This window comes from Sinohyriopsis cumingii, chromosome 17 (genome assembly GCF_028554795.1).
Source record: "Sinohyriopsis cumingii isolate HCF-2022 chromosome 17, ASM2855479v2, whole genome shotgun sequence".
NCBI classification, from domain to species: domain Eukaryota; kingdom Metazoa; phylum Mollusca; class Bivalvia; order Unionida; family Unionidae; genus Sinohyriopsis; species Sinohyriopsis cumingii.
In genome coordinates this window covers 14,442,443-14,461,879 of record NC_142977.1, presented here as the reverse complement: position 1 = coordinate 14,461,879, position 19,437 = coordinate 14,442,443, and the positions used below count along the sequence as shown (strand labels likewise).

At 36.3% G+C, this 19,437-nt stretch overlaps 1 protein-coding gene across 1 annotated transcript in view; it reads left to right on the top strand.

The window, feature by feature from the left end:
* LOC149777792 (beta-1,3-galactosyl-O-glycosyl-glycoprotein beta-1,6-N-acetylglucosaminyltransferase-like) overlaps positions 1–19,088 on the top strand; it is a 114,345-nt gene extending 95,257 nt beyond the window's left edge. Inside the window, exons 2-3 of the mRNA XM_089938263.1 lie at positions 10,089–10,315; positions 18,773–19,088. Of these exons, the coding sequence (XP_089794389.1) occupies positions 10,089–10,315; positions 18,773–19,077 (532 nt within the window). The 3' untranslated portion in view covers positions 19,078–19,088. The remainder of the gene's footprint in view (positions 1–10,088; positions 10,316–18,772) is intronic.
* Positions 19,089–19,437: the final 349 nt, after the last annotated feature.

Genomic DNA, 19,437 nt, shown 5'->3' with positions numbered 1-19,437 from the left:
TCTATCCCAATAATACTTTGCATCCCCACTCTCCCAATAACACTTTGCATTCCCCTCTCTCCCGATAACACTTTCCATCCCCTCTCTCCCAATAACACTTTGCATCCCCGTCTCTCACAATAACACGTTGCATCCCTCTCTATCCCAATAACACTTTCAGTCACTTATCTCGCAAAAACACGTTGCAGTTCCGTCTAACACAATAACAGTTTGCATCCACCTCCCTCCCAATTACACTTCGCATCCCCCTCTCTACCAATAACACTTTGCATTCCCCTCTCTCACAATAACACATTGCATCCACCTCTATCCCAAAAAACTTTGCATCCCCTTTGTCAAGATAACACTTATTTCACCCTCTCTCACAATAACATTTTGCATCCCTCTTTATCCCAATAACACTTTGCATACCTTATCTCGGATAAACACGACGCACCTCCATCTCTCACAATAACACTTTGCATCCCGCTCTCTCCCAAAAACACTTTGCATACCCCTCTAATAACAGTTTGCATCCCCTCCCACAATAACACTTTGCATCTTCCTGTCTCCCAATAACACTTTGCAGCCCCATCTCTCACAATAACACTTTGCATCTCCCTCACTCACTATAACACTTTGCATCACCCTCAGTTCCAATAACATATGCAGCCTCCTCTCTCCAAATAACACTTTGCACCGCATTCTATCATAATTACACTCTGCATCCCCTTTCTCCCAATTACATATTGCATCCCCCTTTCTCACAATAACACTATACATCCCCCTCCCTCCCACAAACATTTTGCATCCCTCACTCTCCCAATAACAGTTTGCATTCCCCTCTCTGCAAACAACACTTTCCATTCCCTCTATCCCAATAACACGTTGCATCCTCCTATCTCCCAATAACACATTGCATCCCCTCCCCTCTCGCAATAACAATTTACATCCTCCTATCTCCCAATAACACTATGCAGCCTACTCTCTCCAAATAACACTTTGCACCCCATTCTCTCCCATTAACACTTTGCATCCACTTTCATCGAATAACACTTTGCATCCCCCTTTCTCACGTTAATATTTTCAACCCCCTCTCTCCTAATGACACTTTGCATCCAACTCTCTCACAAAATCATTTTGTATCCCTCACTCTCCCAATAACAATTTGCATTCCGATCTCTCCCAACAAAACTTTTCATCCTCCTCTCTCCCAATAACACTTTGCATTCCTTTCTCTCCCAATAACACTTTCCGTCCCCTCTCTCCCAGTAACATTTTGCACTCCCCTCTCTCCTAAACACACTTTGCTTTCCCCTCTCTCCCTATAACACTTTGCCTCCTCCCTCCAAATAACACTTCCACCCCATTCTCTCCCAATAACACTTTACATCCAATTTCTCCCAATGAAACTTTGCATCCCCCTCTCTCACAATAACACTTTGCATCCCCTCCTTTCCCAAAAACAATCTGCATCACTCACTCTGACAATAACCCTTTGCATCCCCTCTCTCCTAAATAGCACTTTGCATTCCGCTCTTTCCCAATGACACTTTGCATCTCACTCTACCCCAATAACACTTTGCATCCCCCACTCTCCCAATAACACTTTGCATTCCCTGTCTACCAATAACACTTTCCATCCACTCTCTCCCAAAAACACTTTGCATCCCCCTCTCTCACAATAACACTTTGCATCCCCCTCTAACCAAATAACACTTTGCATCACTTATCTCGCAAAAACACGTTGCAGTTATGTTTCTTACATAACACTTTGCATCCACCTCTCTCCCAATAACACTTCGCATCCCCCTCTCTCCCAATAACACTTTGCATTCCCCTATCTCCCAATAACACATTGCATCCACCTCTATGCCAAAAATACTTTGCATCCCCTTTCTCAAAATAACACTTTGCATCCCCTCTCTCACAATAAAACTTTGCATCCCTCTTTATCCCAATAACTTTGCATACCTTATCTCGCAAAAACAGGTTGCACCTTATCTCTTACAATAACACTTTGCGTCCCCCTCTCTCCCAATAACACTTTGCACCCTCCTCTCACCCAATAACACTTTGCGTCCCCTTCTCTCCCAATAACACTGTGCATCCCCCTCTCTCCCAAAAGCAGTTTGCGTCGCTTCTCCCAATAATACTTTGCATCATCCTATCTCCCAACAACATATGCAGCCTCCTCTCGCGAAACAACACTTTGCACCCCATTCACCCCCAGTAAAACATTGCATCCCGGTCTCCCACAATAACACTTTGCATCTCACTCTCTCCCAAGAACACTTTGCATCCCCCACTCTCCCAATAACACTTTGCATTCCCCTCTCTCCCAATAACACTTTACATCCCCCTCTCTCACAATAACACTTTGCATTGCATCTCCGTATAGCACTTTGCATCCCCCTCTCTCCCAATAACACTTTGCATTCTCCTCTCTCCCAATAACACTTTGCATCCCCTCTCCGAATAGAACTTTGCATCTTCCTCTCTCCCTATAACAGTTTGCATCCCCCTCTCTCCCAATGACACCTGGCATCCTCCTCTTTCCTAATAACACTTTGCATTCCCCTCTCTCGCAATAACACTTTGCATCCCTATCTTTCAAATAACACTTTACATAGCCTTTCTCCCAATAACACTCTTCATCCAACCTCTGCTAACAACACTTTGCATCTCACTCTCTCCCATTGACATTTTGCCTCCCCCACTCTCCCAATAACACTTTGCATTCCCTTCTCTTACAATAACACTTTGCATCCCCTCTCTCCCAATAACACTTTGTACCACCACTCTCGCAATAACACTTTGTAGCCACCTCTCTCAAAATAACACTTTGCACACCGTTCTCTCCCAATAACACTTTGCATCCCCCTCTCTCACAATAACATTTTGCATCACCCTCTATCCAAATAACACTTTCCATACCTTTTCTCGCAAAAAGACGTTCCAGGTTCGTCTCTCACAGCAACACTTTGCAACCCCCTCTCTCCCAATAACACTTTGTATCCCCCTCTCTCTCTCAATAACACCTTGCATCCACCTCTCTCCCAATAACACTTTGGATACCCCTCTCTCCCAATAACCCTTTGCATCCCTCCCTCAATAACACTTTGCAACTTCCTATCTCCCAATAACACTTTGCAGCCCCCTCTCTCCCAATAACACTTTGCATCCACCTCTCTGTCAATAACACTTTGCATCCCCCTCTGTCCCACTAACACGTTGTGTCCCCCTCTCTCCCAATAACACTTTGCATCCCCTATCCCTATAACACTTTGCAGCCCCTTCTCTTCCAATGACACTTTGCATCCCCATTACTCCCAATAACACTTTGCATCCTAATCTCTCCCAATTACACTTTGCTTCCCCTTCTCTCCCAATAACACTTTGCATACCCCTCTCTCTCAATTACACTTTGCATCCCCTTCTCTCCCAATAACATTTTGCATAGCCCTCTCTCCCAATAACACTTTGCATCCCACTCTCTCCCAACAAAACTTTGCATTCCCCTCTCTCCCAATAACAACTTACATTCCCCTCTCTTCCAATAACACTTTGGATACCCCTCTCTCACAATAACACTTTACACCTTTCTATCTCCCAATAACACTTTGCAGCCCCCTCTCACCCAATAGCACTTTCTATCCCCTCTCTCATAATAACACATTGCATCCTCCTCTCTCCCAATGACACTTTGCATCCTCCTCTCTCCTGATAACACTTTGCATTCCCCTCTCTCCCAATAACACTTTGCATACCCCTCTCTCCCAATAACACTTTAATCCTCTTTCTCCCAATAACACTTTCCATCCTTCGCTCTCCAATACACTTTGCATCCTCGTATCTCCCAATAACACACTGCATCCCCTCCCCTCTCACAATAACAATTTACATCCTCCTATCTCCCAATAACACTTTGCACCCTACTCTCTCCAAATAACACTTTGCACCCCATTCTCTCCCTTTAACACTTTACATCCACTTTCATCCAATAACACTTTGCATCCCCCTTTCTCACGTTAACACTTTCAACCCCCTCTCTCCTAATGACACTTTGCATCCAACTCTCTCACAAAATCATTTTGTATCCCTCACTCTCCCAATACCAATTTGCATTCCCCTCTCTCCCAACAAAACTTTGCAACTCCTCTCCCCCAATAACACTTTGCATTCCTTTCTCTCCCAATAACACTTTCCGTCCCCTCTCTCCCAGTAAGATTTTGCACTCCCCTCTCTCCCAATCACAATTTGCATTCCCCTCTCTCCCTATAACACTTTGCTTCCCCCCTCCAAATAACACTTTGCACCCCATTCTCTCCCAATAACACTTTACATCCAATTTCTCCCAATAAAACTTTGCATCCCCCTCTCTCACAATAACACTTTGCATCCCCCTCTTTCCCAAAAACAATCTGCATCACTTACTCTGACAATAACCCTTTGCATCCCCTCTCTCCTAAATAACACTTTGCATTCTGCTCTCTCATAATGACACTTTGCATCTCACTCTTCCCCAATAACACTTTGCATCCCCCACTCTCCCAATAACACTTTGCATTCCCTCTCTACCAATAACACATTCCATCCCCTCTCTCCCAAAAACACTTTGCATCCCCCTCTCTCACAATAACACTTTGCATCCCACTCTATCCAAATAACACTTTGCATCACTTATCTCGCAAAAACACGTTGCAGTTACGTTTCATACATAACACTTTGCATCCACCTCTCTCCCAATAACACTTCGCATCCCCCTCTCTCCCAATAACACTTTGCATTCCCCTCTCTCCCAATAACACATTGCATCCACCTCTATGCCAAAAATACTTTGCATAACCTTTCTGAAAATAGCACTTTGCATCCCCTCTCTCACAATAAAACTTTGCATCCCTCTTTATCCCAATAACTTTGCATACCTTATCTCGCAAAAACACGTTGCACCTTATCTCTTACAATAACACTTTGCATCCCCCCTCTCTCCCAATAACACTTTGCACCCTCCTCTCTCCCAATAACACTTTGCGTCCCCTTCTCTCCCAATAACACTGTGCATCCCCCTCTCTCCCAAAAACAGTTTGCATCCCCTCTCCCAATAATACTTTGCATCATCCTATCTCCCAACAACATATGCAGCCTCCTCTCGCGAAATAACACTTTGCACCCCATTCTCTCCCAGTAAAACATTGCATCCAGGTCTCTCACAATAACACTTTGCATCTCACTCTCTCCCAAGAACACTTTGCATCCCCCACTCTCCCAATAACACTTTGCATTCCCCTCTCTCCCAATAACACTTTACACCCCCCTCTCTCACAGTAACACTTTGCATTGCATCTCCGTATAGCACTTTGCATCCCCCTCTCTCCCAATAACACTTTGTATTCCCCTCTATCCCAATAACACTTTGCATCCCCTCTCCGAATAGAACTTTGCATCTTCCTCTCTCCCTATAACAGTTTGCATCCCCCTCACTCCCGATGACACTTTGCATCCTCCTCTTTCCTAATAACATTTTGCATTCCCCTCTCTCGCAATAACACTTTGCATCCCCTTCTTTCAAATAACACTTTACATCGTCTTTCTCCCAATAACACTCTTCATCCAACCTCTGCTAACAACACTTTGCATCTCACTCTCTCCCATTGACACTTTGCCTCCCCCACTCTCCCAATAACACTTTGCATTCCCTTCTCTTACAATAACACTTTGCATCCCCTCTCTCCCAATAACACTTTGTATCCCCCACTCTCCCAATAACACTTTGTAGCCACCTCTCTCAAAATAACACCTTGCACACCGTTCTCTCCCAATAACACGTTGCATCCCCCTCTCTCACATTAACATTTTGCATCACCCTCTATCCAAATAACACTTTGCATCCCTTTTCTCGCAAAAAGAAGTTCCAGGTTCGTCTCTCACAGCAACACTTTGCAACCCCCTCTCTCCCAATAACACTTTGTATCCCCCTCTCTCTCAATAACACCTTGCATCCCCCTCTCTCCCAATAACACTTTGCATCCCCTCTCCGAAAAAACACTTTGCATCTTCCTATCTCCCAATAATACTTTGCAGCCCCTGCTCTCCGAATAACACCTTGCATCCCCCTCTCTCCCAGAGGCACTTTGCATCCACCTCTCTCCCAAAAGCACCTTCCATCCCCCTCTCTCCCAATAACGCTTTGCATCCCCTCTCCCAATAACACTTTGCATCCTCCTGTCTGCCAATAACATATTCAGCCTTCTATCTCCAAATAACACTTTGCACCCCATTCTCTCCCAATAACACTTTACATCCCCTTTCTCCCAATAACACTTTGCATTCTCCTATCTCACAATAATACTTTGCATCCCATTCGATCACTATGACACTTGGCATCTCCTATCTCGCAAAAACACTTTGTAGCTCTGTCTCTCACAATAATACTTTGCTTCCCCCATCTCCCAATAACACTTTATACCCCATTCTCTCCCAATAACACTTTTCTTCCCCTTCTCTCCAAACAACACTTTGTTTTACGTTGAAACGTTGAATGTTCTTTATTGTATCAGACTATATTTTACACTGTTTGTTTTTGCTTTTGTTATTTTGTTGGCACATAAGTTAAATTATAGATAATTGAGCCTTGTTATTGGTACGAGGACTGGAAGAAAATGTCTGCACGAGACATATATCCGTGTAAGCGACGTTGTATAATCGTCATGTTATTGTAGTGTAGGCTAAACAATGTTCACTTGTAAAGAAATTTTTAAAAAGTTGATAAATCAGAGTCTCTAATTTAAATGCGACTTCGTTTCCTCGTTTGTCTTGAAGCATTTCAAATTGCACGCTGTCATTTAAAATATGTCCGACGTCCAATTGCATGTCAGTTTTGCACAAGACTTCGCGTATCGAATTGTTTTAATTGGATGAGATTTACAACTAATGTAGAAAACTGCAAAATGGTACAAATGCATGTTGCGTAGATTGTGAGATATTTTATGAGGAGATTTCGTTAATACATTTTTCAGATACTTTCTTCAGTAGCATTTTTGTTGTATGCAACCAATAGCGGCACCTTCCTGATGCATGAATGTGCAATAGATTTTCTATGAGAGATGGGTTTCCACATTGGTGTCACTCGTAGCGATGTTGGTGTTATTTCAGATCACTGGGGACGCAGTCATAGTGTGGGATCAATTAATAGAAAAGGAAACTCTCATGTAGTTTGCCCGAATCGAACTGTAGAGAACAGGCGATCTATATGCATCATCAATTCCAACGGAATACTGTTTTTGTTGACAATATAGAATAATTGGTATAGAAAAGCACATTCCGGATATAGAAATACGTATATATAAGTTTTACATTTTAAATCTATAAATACATATACCAGTACAATATTCCTTCAAGGTTAGCAACCTCATACAATTCTAAAATGTCTGTCTTTTCAAATAAAATGTATACAACAAGATATAGAAAAATTTAACAATAGCCAAAGTGCTTAAAAATTCTATATCTTAGAATAATATCACAATCATTTGTCAAGAAAGTATTTTTAATGGGCGTTTAACCTAAAATATAAATATATTATGCTCTGTAACTTTAAGAATATTTTATTTCTAAATTATTGCTGAGCATGAAGCTGCTAGCGAACTCGTCTTTACAATAATCATTTCTATGATTACTAATATATATAATTTTTTTTTAAAGTTGAAACAAACAAGTACATGCCATATTTACAAAATTCACATCCAATAATAAAGAAATATATTTTTAACACTGTTTCAAAGCTTCAAAAGAGACTTGAATCAAATTGTGTCAAAATATTTACATCTTTTCATTACTATCATACATAATGGAACTGTTTAAAATATAGTACTTAGTTCTGTTCTTACCTGCAAAGAAAATGTAAACTATTCACGGCTTTAGGAGTTTAATATAATTCTGGAGAATCATAACTCGATTCCAAGAAATGTCTTTACCTAGGGTGATTCATTTAACCTGTGTTTTATCGTTAAAACATTATAATGTCCATTTTCCCGAGTTTGACGACGATATACGAACTGTACTATAACATCGTCTTATAAATATGGTCGCAGGCCTGTTAACTTTCAGCTTCCGTTTAACTTCATAGCTTACAAGATTTATAATACATGTTCTTTGGATTCACTCGAGGCATCACAGGAAAATCGCTCCAGGAGCACTTCATCAAGACGGGAGTAATAAACGCCAGCCAAGGAGAACTTGCTGATAAAGCAGAACACTTCCTATGTCGACTTGCACAACATTTCTGATTACAGAATTGCAAAAAAAAAATTATAATGCACATTTAAATTGTAAGAGTAAATTTGCATCCAATATAAATTCCTAAACATTCAATCCTAAGATTTTCTACACGAAACATGTAATGATAACCAAGCTGGTCTTCTTCTTCTCACTACTACTATTGATGCTACTGCAGCTACCACTTCTATCACAACTAATAATGGTACTAATATTACTACTACTACTGCTACTGCGACTATTATTACCAATACTACTACATCTACTACTGGTACTATTACAGCTACGACTACTACTACCACTACTGAAGCTACTACTAAAGCTACTAATGCTACTACTACATCTACTACTACTTCTACTACTAATGTTATTACTACTACTGCCTACTACTAATACAGCTACTACTGCCTACTACTACTACTACAGTTACTAATGCTACTACTATTACTGTTACTGCTACAGCTACTGTTGTTATTACTACTACACTACTTCTGCTACTTCTACTACTACGGCTAATACTACTATTACTGCTGCTACTACTGCTACTAATAGAGCTACTACTGCTAATAATACAGCTACTAATGCTTCTACTACCATAAATACCACTACTACTGCTGCTACTACTACAGATTCTACTGCTACTGCTACCGCTACTACTGCTACAACTACTGCTAATACTGCTAATGCTATTATAAAATTAGTAATGTAAACGAGTGAGAACAATAGCATTGTAAAATTCAACAAAAATCTTATTCCCTAGAATAGAAAGAGAAAATTTAAAAACAAAGGAAAATTACTGTATTGCGTATTAAATCCCAAAAAATATCATAGAATTACAGAGTCCTTACAATTGATGTTTTGATTAAACGATAGAGGAAATCCAAATTATATCCAACGCTGAAGGTGTTGATGTGCCCGTAGTGGCCTGTATAATGCTAATGTACCAACAGTCCTTTGTTAGATCACAAAAGTACAATCCAGAAATACATTCTTGTTTGCAATTGCAATATAAATTCAAGTGTATATTTCCAGGAATGTTAGTTTTGAAGAGCACTTTGTATTTCCAGAGACGAATCACTTGAATGAAATAATTTAAAGAAATAATTTCCAGCCCATAAGAATTATGGACTTTATATAATACAAGTGATTATGCCAAGATCTTAAAGCCATATCGGATAATTGTTCTCGTAACAAGATTATCGTCTTCTACCTGACCTCAGGCTGCAATTAGATTTTTGTACAACTAACATTACCTAATGGAATATAACCTTCTAGAAGGTTGAAAATATTTACAAGATAAAATCTAGTCATAATTAGAAATATGTTACTAAAATTGTAATATAAAATGTGTAGTAAACAACCCGGCAATTTAATGTTCAAGATTGAGATTGTGATAACCATGTTTACTAGAGAGCCAAAACCAATAATTCAGTTCAGGTAGAAAATTAACTTGATTTTGGACAAGATCAGGTACATTAAAAGAACTTTGAACAAATAACGCGCAACTAGAAATGTAGCATATTTAAGATCTGAACACACCAAATAATTCTGCCTGACATGGTTTTCAGAGCCTAAACTGAGTGGATTTGACTGAATCGATACTCTGGTTTATGTCATAGAAATGTTTTTAAAAATGTCTACCTACTATTATTTTTCCCTTATGCCCAGTATATGATGATTGTATTTAACACAAGACTCACGCTTGGGTCTCAACTATACTACTCATATATTTATATCGTACATAAAGATGCAAATAGAACCTTGCATGACATAAATCAACCTTATGGCTTCTATCGTTTTAATCAAATTATATCTGCTATGATTGTTTCATGCAGTGAATGGCATCAACGATGGGAACACGCAGGAACACCTCCACATAATATCCGTCCTTTCAAGGGGGGTGTCCACATTGTGGCGAACAGAGACTTCGTTGATTTCCTCATAAATAATCACGTAGCACAGGATGTCTACAACTGGACCAAAAATACCACAATACCTGATGAGATTTTCTTTAATACCATGAACCATAATCCCCAGCTTGGGCTCAGAGGGCAATATAATGGTAAGTTGTATAGTTATAATTCTTCTATGTAACGGGAGTTTCTTAGTTTGCAGATAACGAATCGCAAAAGGTGACCGTTTTAGTACCATGTGAATTGTTTTCCTTTGTAGGCCACCGAACACGTATTAATAATACTCGATCAAACGTCATTGAATATAAATATACATCTTTGCTTGGTCTCTTGTATGTACGCACGTACATGCATTTTTTTCGATGAATGTGTCTAAATCGATAATGTTAATTTTAGTCAAGTGTGCAGAAATATATAGATATTACCTAAATATCACGTGACCTTTGCAATATACGCTAAAAGACGATGTAACATTGTCACGAGTGCTTGTATGGAAAGTTTCATACATATTTTCGATACATGGATTTCACACGGGTAAATACAAGTTAGTTAATATGTAGAATCAAATGCATACAATAACATTTAGTGTCATGATAATTACAGATAATTAGGAAGTGATTCACGTGCATCACCTTTCAAATGTTCCATGAATTTTGACCATCTACCCAATAGAATGTTTCATACTTTCAGTTGTTTCTACTCTTTGATGGCATCAATCGTTTCTTTCTATATTATATCGTATAAACGTAAAAGGTTGGTCTTGATATCTTCGTTTGTGCTGCAATTCTTTAATAACAATAGGCATTATTTACGGCCTTCATTTGCTCCATGATGAGCAACGTTATTTATTACCTCAGATGAATATCGATTTTGTTACTTTTCAATATATTGAACAGAAGGAAATGTCACTTTAAGTATTCAGTTTGAGTCTAGACTCAAAAAGAATTCAAACATAAAGACCCATTTTCCTGAATGAAATTTTGTATTTACCTTTCTGGCTAAACAGAAATACTTTTTAATTAAACATATATCAGTTCAAATTCAGATACTCACATAAACTTCTTCCACAGTTGGATCAGAGGAGGGGCGAACGAGCGGAACGACCATTTACTTCAGCAGTGACACAGCTCATAAGAAATAATGTGAACAATAAGTAATAGCATGTGTAATGCGTTTTTGCCCATAGTACTTTACGTTCTTTTTTAAGAATAGGATAATTATATCATGTTCATTCATTATATTATTTTAAAGACTATTGGATTTCATAAATAACTAATAAGAAGTTACCACTGTAATCTAAATGTAATTTTATATAAATAAACAATGACGGCATAGTACAAATGAATACAATAGCAATCTTCCTTGGTTTTCATTAAATCAATAGACTACATAATTTTAGATGTAAAATGCCTAAATAACATTATATTATGGATTATTCATAACGTATTATTTAAATGATTTTTCTTCAGTCTCAAAGGTTAAATAGCTTAAACATTATATTATAGAGGAAAACCTTCAAGTGTGTTTATGCTTTTGAGGTAGGGGTATGTCGTTTGTTTACTCGGTCACTGAGAGAATGTATTCGAGACACCTCATAGATGTTAGATATATTGACTGCACACACTTTCTCACTATAGTTGACTCGTTGCTATGGGGCAAGGTAATATTGCAATCGGTTGAACTTTATTCAAATTGAAAATAATGTGGATATTAGGGAACCGTAATAGGTAAGGGAAAGGTCTGCATCGTTTGTATTTTTAATTAATTGAAGCGTCAGATTGACCAATACAAATAAATATCATCTAGCTGAAGATTTAAAACATGCACTGTATCTTGCCTATTCACAAACATTTGGCTTACGATAACAAGGAGCCATGTTCCAGAAGACGAACAGGTTAACCAGAAACATTAGAGTTTAAGAAGATTAGATATGAGCAAAAATTAATAATCAGAATTAGCTTTCAGTTTGTATGGAAACCGCTGGGTAGGACAAATTTAGATTGGTAGAGTGAAAGTCCAACTATATTTATCAATTATACTCGTAGGAAAAATAGATAAAAATTACGTTCGATATATTGACATCACATATGGTCACATGTGAGCACAATGTACAACCGGATAACGGAATGTAATTTTTTGATGATGTTTAATATATAATAGAGGCAATAGTTAGGAGGGAAGTAAGACATAATACGCAATGGTGTTTAATCAAAAGAGATCGTCGAACGTTACATACCGATAGATATCTACCGAAAGGAGGTAAATGCTACCAGAACGGGCAAAATAGAAATAAAGGCGCCTCAGTGTTCTATATCGACCAAATCAATTTGCATGTCATATAATCTGTTATTTTAAGACAGAATTGGTTAGTCGTAGGTCGCTCTCATAGATCCAGTCATACTGAATTTGCCCTTATTTTCGTCAGTCATTTTAGTTTATACTGTTAAATCAGTCGATGTTTCTAAATACAATAATGTATCACTATTTAATAATCGTCATTTCCTGTTTTATTACAGCACACTTAAAGTTGGAAATTCTCAATCCTGTTGTATGATAAACTGATTAATCTGTTAAAGTGTAACTGCTGAATTCTCGACAAAAAGCCCTTTCAGTTCTCTCTTTCGAAAATATTTCGTTTCAGTTTTCGATATTTTGACTTTCTGCTTATACATTGTAATCCTGATTGCTATTTTTATCGCCCAGCATCTGTTATACTATGTGATTACGTTCCTCCTGGTTTATTTATCAACCTACTTATACTATCATTTAGAATCTTATTGCGTTTACTTGGTTTCAAATCTTGATTGTATATTACCTTTTGTTTTACAACCTTTTGTAACAAATTTTAATAACATTCCAGCAAAACAATAAAACCTAGTAAGGTTATAATTCCTATTGTTTTTTTATAACTACGAAACTAGGAACTGCTCTGTCTATGCTACCTGAATAAACGACCATGTTATCTTCTATTCAGTTCAAAAGTTTGTACGTTATTTTGAACATTTTCTTACGCATCTCTAATGTTCTATCTATTGAGCTGATTCACTTCAACTTCCGTTGCCTCTCAAGAACCTAATTTTATTTTTAAGTGTTTCTTTGTCCACAAAGAATACTAAATATGATGCACCTTTCATTTTGCCTGAGACATATATGTAATAAATAGACAGTTTTCTACTATGTCTATCTCCTCTATAGAAATAGGTATCGTTCTTATCTTTTAGATTTATGAGACATTTGTATTTTTTGGTGTGTTTTCGCATATATGTTCGCTTTCTTTGCTAATATTTATCCTCATTATGTTCACTGACACTGCTTTATGTACTTTGTCTTGTAGCATCCCTTGATCTATCAAGTTATCAAATCATAAAATGGCTGTATAAATTCGGCCGGCCCCGGGTGGTCTAAAAAACTAGCCTTTACAGATCACTGCCATCACACACCGTCCGCGTGACTCTCGGTTTCGACCAATGTGGATATGTGAGAAAGCTCTAGATGTTCGCCATGGGTCGGCAGTTGTTAGTACCTGGGTTTTACACGGATTATACCTGCACCAGTTATACTGGCGGCCATGTATAACCTATATTAGGCTGAAAAATGGTGCAAACCAAACTTAACAACAACATTAAGAAATTGGAATAAAGAACTTCTATGATTTCTTCTCTATAGATCTTTACTGGTATATATACATACCTCTTAAATACTTGTTCATCACTTTGATATAACTGATTGGATGAGTTGAATATAATTACTGCTTCTGGGAAAGCTAGGTTATATTACATCACTTTCGCTCTTTTCTTGCATCGATTGTACCTTCCTCTCGTGTTCTAATTTCTCATATAGTTTCCATGAATCTCTTACGCCGCATTCGTTCTTTTCTTATATCACTTTGGTTTCTCTCTCATGTCGCGTAGGCTGTATTTTACAAACAATCAGGAGATGGATTTCCAATTCTTTAACAAACATGTACTGGCTTTGGCTAATCTGGTAATGCAGTTGTGAAAACATTTTCTTTGTGCTTGATTTCAAACTACTAATGCCATCTTCTCCGTATTATATCATTCCTTTGGTTTTCACTCTTTCAATACCTTTTCTGCTTTATCAATTTTACAAATTCTTGATAATGTTTCCCGGCTGCTTTCCAAGTCTCTCTCTCTCTCTCTCTCTCTCTCTCTCTCTCTCTCTCAGTGTGAGGTTAGAATCTCTGTATATTCGTCAACCTTCCAAAATTTCTTCTAGGTCTCATTTCACGAACATGTCGGCTTCACTCTATATTTTACGTTTATTTGCAACAAAGTTATCAGTTAAGGCTAGTATGCTTCTAAAGCTAGTAGTAAATCATTATTCACCGTCTCTTAACTAATAAAGTTGGAGAACAGCCTATTTATTTATCTTTATCTTTAGTGGAGTCATTTGCAGGGTTCTGTTCAAGGTTTTGTTGCTTTGTAATTGAACGTTATTTGGGTAATTAGTATTATAGTGCTGCAGGTAGGATCTACCCTACACTACTGAGTCGCACTTGTGTAAATATATTTATATTCTGTGAATACATTTTAATATTAATGTGTGTAAATATTGTAAACTTTACGCTTAATATAGACATATTCACTATTAAAGAAAAATTTGGAAATATAGAATTTCATTTCAACTCTTCTGTCAACTCTTTTTGCTGAAATTCAAGGAAATTATCAATTTGAGGAAAATTCCTTAAAACATATGGTAATCCTATTATTGCTATATCTGCAAATGAATTTGATATTTCGTTGATCTCGGATTTACAAAACTCTCTTACTTGCTTGAAACGATTTTTGTTCATAAATGTTTCCGAGCCTATTGTGCTGAATGTGTTTTCAGTTCTTTTATGTTTCGTTTTCAATACCAATTTTTAAGGTTGTATTTTCGTCTTACTAGCTTTTTTCAACTTTGCTCCTGTGATTGTCATTGCTGTATTGTAGAAAACGTAATCAATTTTGAGGTTCATTTTAATGCATTTAAATGGTCTACAATGACCGGTTGCAGTGGTAGGGAATTTAATGTGCTTTGATAATCCTGTTTATAGTCAAAATGATTATGTTCGACAAACTGAGTCAATAATTGATAACCACATTTGGTAAATACAATAACCTATTTAAATATGGATTAGAAATATTATTAAACATCAGAGAAAAAAATATCATATAATGAAAATAATACACATTTTTAAAAAGGTCATCAAGTATTGTGGCGTCACATGACCTTATAGCTGAACAAAAGGAAAAAGCAATATTCCAACATATTTGGCTTGTACTTGAGAATCAAATACAGATAAACAATAAACAGAAAATAGGTTCCTATAAATATAATGATTCACGAATTAAACCAAAATGAACCATTATATTAAGATTGCTCAACAGTCTGTCAATACAAACCTTATTGTAGTGAATGTGTTTTCAGTTTTTTTTTCTGAGCACTTTATATTTGCAGAGAAGAATATGGAATTAAACGAATTGAATAAATAAATGCGAGCTCACATGAATTACCGGACACAACAGTAACACACCTGATTCTGCTCAGATATTAAGGCACGAAAACATAATTCTCCAGTAACAAGATTATATAGTCCTCGGTCTGACCTCAGAGATTAGCGTTTTCTAAACAAAACATTTACCTAATCGACCATATCTGGAAGGTCCAAAATGTTTACCTGATAAACTCTTATTTATAATTAGAACGTATGTTACAAAAAAAAATATTAAAGAAAATGGGAAACACAATATCCTTGACTAGCCCAAGTTAAATGTTTCCTTCTGTAGATAAGATTCATAATATTAAAAACATGTTCACAGAGAACATATTAGCAATGCATTAATTATTCAAAAAATAAATGGATATACATGATTCAGGGCAGGAAGAAAATTAACTTCAATTTGGACAAAAACTAGTCCAAAAGAAATATCTAGCTATTCATTGTATATCATGAAACAACAAAACAACAGAACCTAACTAAAAACAATGCAAATTAAATATACATAACAGTACAGACAATTAACATATATCAAGAAACCAAAAGCTACAAAAGTTAAGAGATAATGGAAAGGACACACGTAGTTGATTAATTAACAGGCATCTCTATATGTATCTGATAATGTTACCAGTTTTCATAACTATAACATTATAAAAATTCAATCACCAACAATAACATAGTTTATTCTAACTTTCAAAACTGAATATTTTGCGAAAACCTTGTCATAATGTTTTCATATATTTGTTTACTTAAACTGAATTATTCAAAACAACATTTTGCAGTTTGCGCATGTGCGAAAATAGACTTTGTAATATACGTTCTTTTAAGCACTTCGCCAACTAATACAACTCACATACGATATAATACTTGGATTTTATATATACACACACACACACACACACACACATATATAATATATCGTTCTCAATCCGCCAAGTTTATTTGATTTTGCAAATATTTCAAATATAATTTTCTCTTTCTATTGTATAATCATAGTTAAATTTTCAAGTGTTATTTCTGACAAAACTGAATTTAATTTTTTGTTCTTGATTTCAGTTGCTATTTTAGCTTCACATAGGCAAGTTAACCAATTTAATTTGTTAATCTGAAATTTTAGACAATAATAGTGTGATGTTCTACTTACCTAAATAATAATAATAATAATAATAATAATAATATAACATCGATCATTTATATATCACAAATTTTGTATGTTCCTTATCGTGGAGGCGTCGGCAAACGATATTGATAGGACACTGCCTTTGAATGGGAAAATGCGAACGTGTTTTTCCGATGGAAATACTGCACGACCTTAGGAGTGAAGTATATCCATTCAACAAAACGAGTTCCTATTTTCCCATACAAATACAGTAACCTTTTTATTATATGTTCATTTTCTTAATCTACCTAAGGCTTAATTATGTAAAGAAAAATACACTACATGAAACAAAGTAATTGAATGTATACCGTATTCCAAACTAAATACACAAGTGCAGATTCATCATTACACAACAACAATAAATGCGCATATAACTCCACCGAGATAAATTTAAACTTTGTTGCGCGCTAGACATAACGTTTGAAAGAAAATAGCGTTTTGGTTTACTTAAAATTGAAATTTCTAATCACAATTTTAATTAATGCTCATCGCAACAACTTTTCCATGTGATATGGAATAAATAGAATGTTATATTTTGGTCGATACTACGAATGTTCGTGACTATGGACTGGATTTATCTACCAATTCTACATGAAATACATGGGATTGAAGCAGCTAGGGAAAAGCATGTTGACATTTGCAAGCGTGTTTCAGTTCTGTCATTGAATATGTCAAATAATAATGTGGGAAAATATAAAACGTTTCAATTGCAATTAGCGAAAGACGCTGTGGAATTGAATAGTTATTTCATTGTGAATGCAGTAAGTAGGATGTAATTGCACCTGGAATATAGTTGAAATTAGAGTACAATTTCGAAATGTGTAATCAATCTTGAGACCCATGACAAGACTCGTTTAATTCGGATTTGCAGAACTAAGAAAGTGCATTTTGAGTAAATTCAGGATGTAAAACTGTAAGTATATATTTTGCATTAGTATTACCAGCAAAAGATAGTTTATGCATTGTAACTTGCATGGTATTTGTAAGGAACCAGTCTGGAGTCCATAGCTAGCCTAAACCCAAAACATTGAATCAAAAAGTTCACTCGGAATGCGACAAATCAGCTCATATGTCGCAGTCAGCGAAACATCTGCTTTAGTACATTCAGTTGGTTTACTTCATCAACAGACAAATAAAGTAAGTCCTGCGTCTGCGTCCATTGTCTGTTTACAATCGAGAGTAGTTTCTATTTTCACGTGACTTTAATATGAATTGAAAACGAGTTCAGTATCGTAAAATGCTGCACGATCCTGACAATGTAAAGTTAACGGAGAAAACAATGAGGATATAATTAGAACTTTAATATTTACCGCTGATCGTATTTCTTATGGTTGCAGTAGTATCGTCGCTCCAATGTTTGCAGTATTTAGTCATTGTTAAATATCTTTATGAAAGGAAGTTGTATAATTTATATATTATACTTTATTGTTTCATTTTTGTTTTCTAAATTTATTTTTAATTCATTTTTTAAAGTTTATCCAGACAAATTAAAGCGAATTAACATTTTCAGGCCAATAGAGCAGAACCTAGAAAAATATAGAAATATATCATATATAGAATTGCTGTACTAACTCCAAAGAAAATAAGTCAACCTTTCATTATATAGATCATTGTGCCTTGAATTTTTCAAAGCAATTTATTGTATTAATGGTTGTACAGTAACACAGGGCACATCATTTCTACACTAATGTACCAAATATATATATATACGTGGTTATATCCGTTTTTCATTAAGCACTGTTGTCGTTTTCAATCTTAACGTACGGCACTAACTTCCCCATTATACACCGTGTGATGCCATTGACTACACACATACAATATATACAAAACTGCACTCTAAACGAGATCTCTATGTTTGTTTGATATTGTTAGGATTCGACTTTTGAAATGTTATAGAAAAAATGATAATTTTTATTTCATTGTTATGTTTTCTTTTTCATTTTACAGGATCAATAGCACCTCATGAAATCAGGTACTTCAGCCGTATCAAAATTTGGACAGATGGTGTCGGCGATGATTGTCATGGAAAGGTTGTTCGTGATATATGCATATTTGGCATCGGAGATCTTCCGCTTCTAATGACAAAAGAGGAATTCATCTTCAACAAATTCCATTGGGACTTCCAGAGTTTTACCTTAGACTGTATTGAAGAGCTCTATTTTAATACAACTAGAGACGAATACTTAGGTATTAAGGACTTTAACACGTCTGTATATGAGACAGCAGATATTGTGAAATACAAAATCAAATAAAATTGTGGACATTTGGGGATTCATTGTCTTGGAAGCTTGCTTCAAAGCCAGATCATTAGGAGTGACTGTAGCAATTTATTTTTAAATATTTTTTATCTAGAAACTAAACAGCTATGATATATGTCCAAATGAAATTAACATACTTACATATTTTGACTTTATAATCTTTACCATAACACATGTTGTTACATGATCCGTTTTTTTTTTGTCGTCTATTGATTTTTCTGAAAAAGCGTACCAAATACGATATGTATTAAAAACGTTCAGAATATTTTGTTTTACATATTTTTTCTTTGCCCATGTCATGAATTTAAACTCTAACGCATATTGCCAGTTGACAAAATAACGTTGCATAAACTG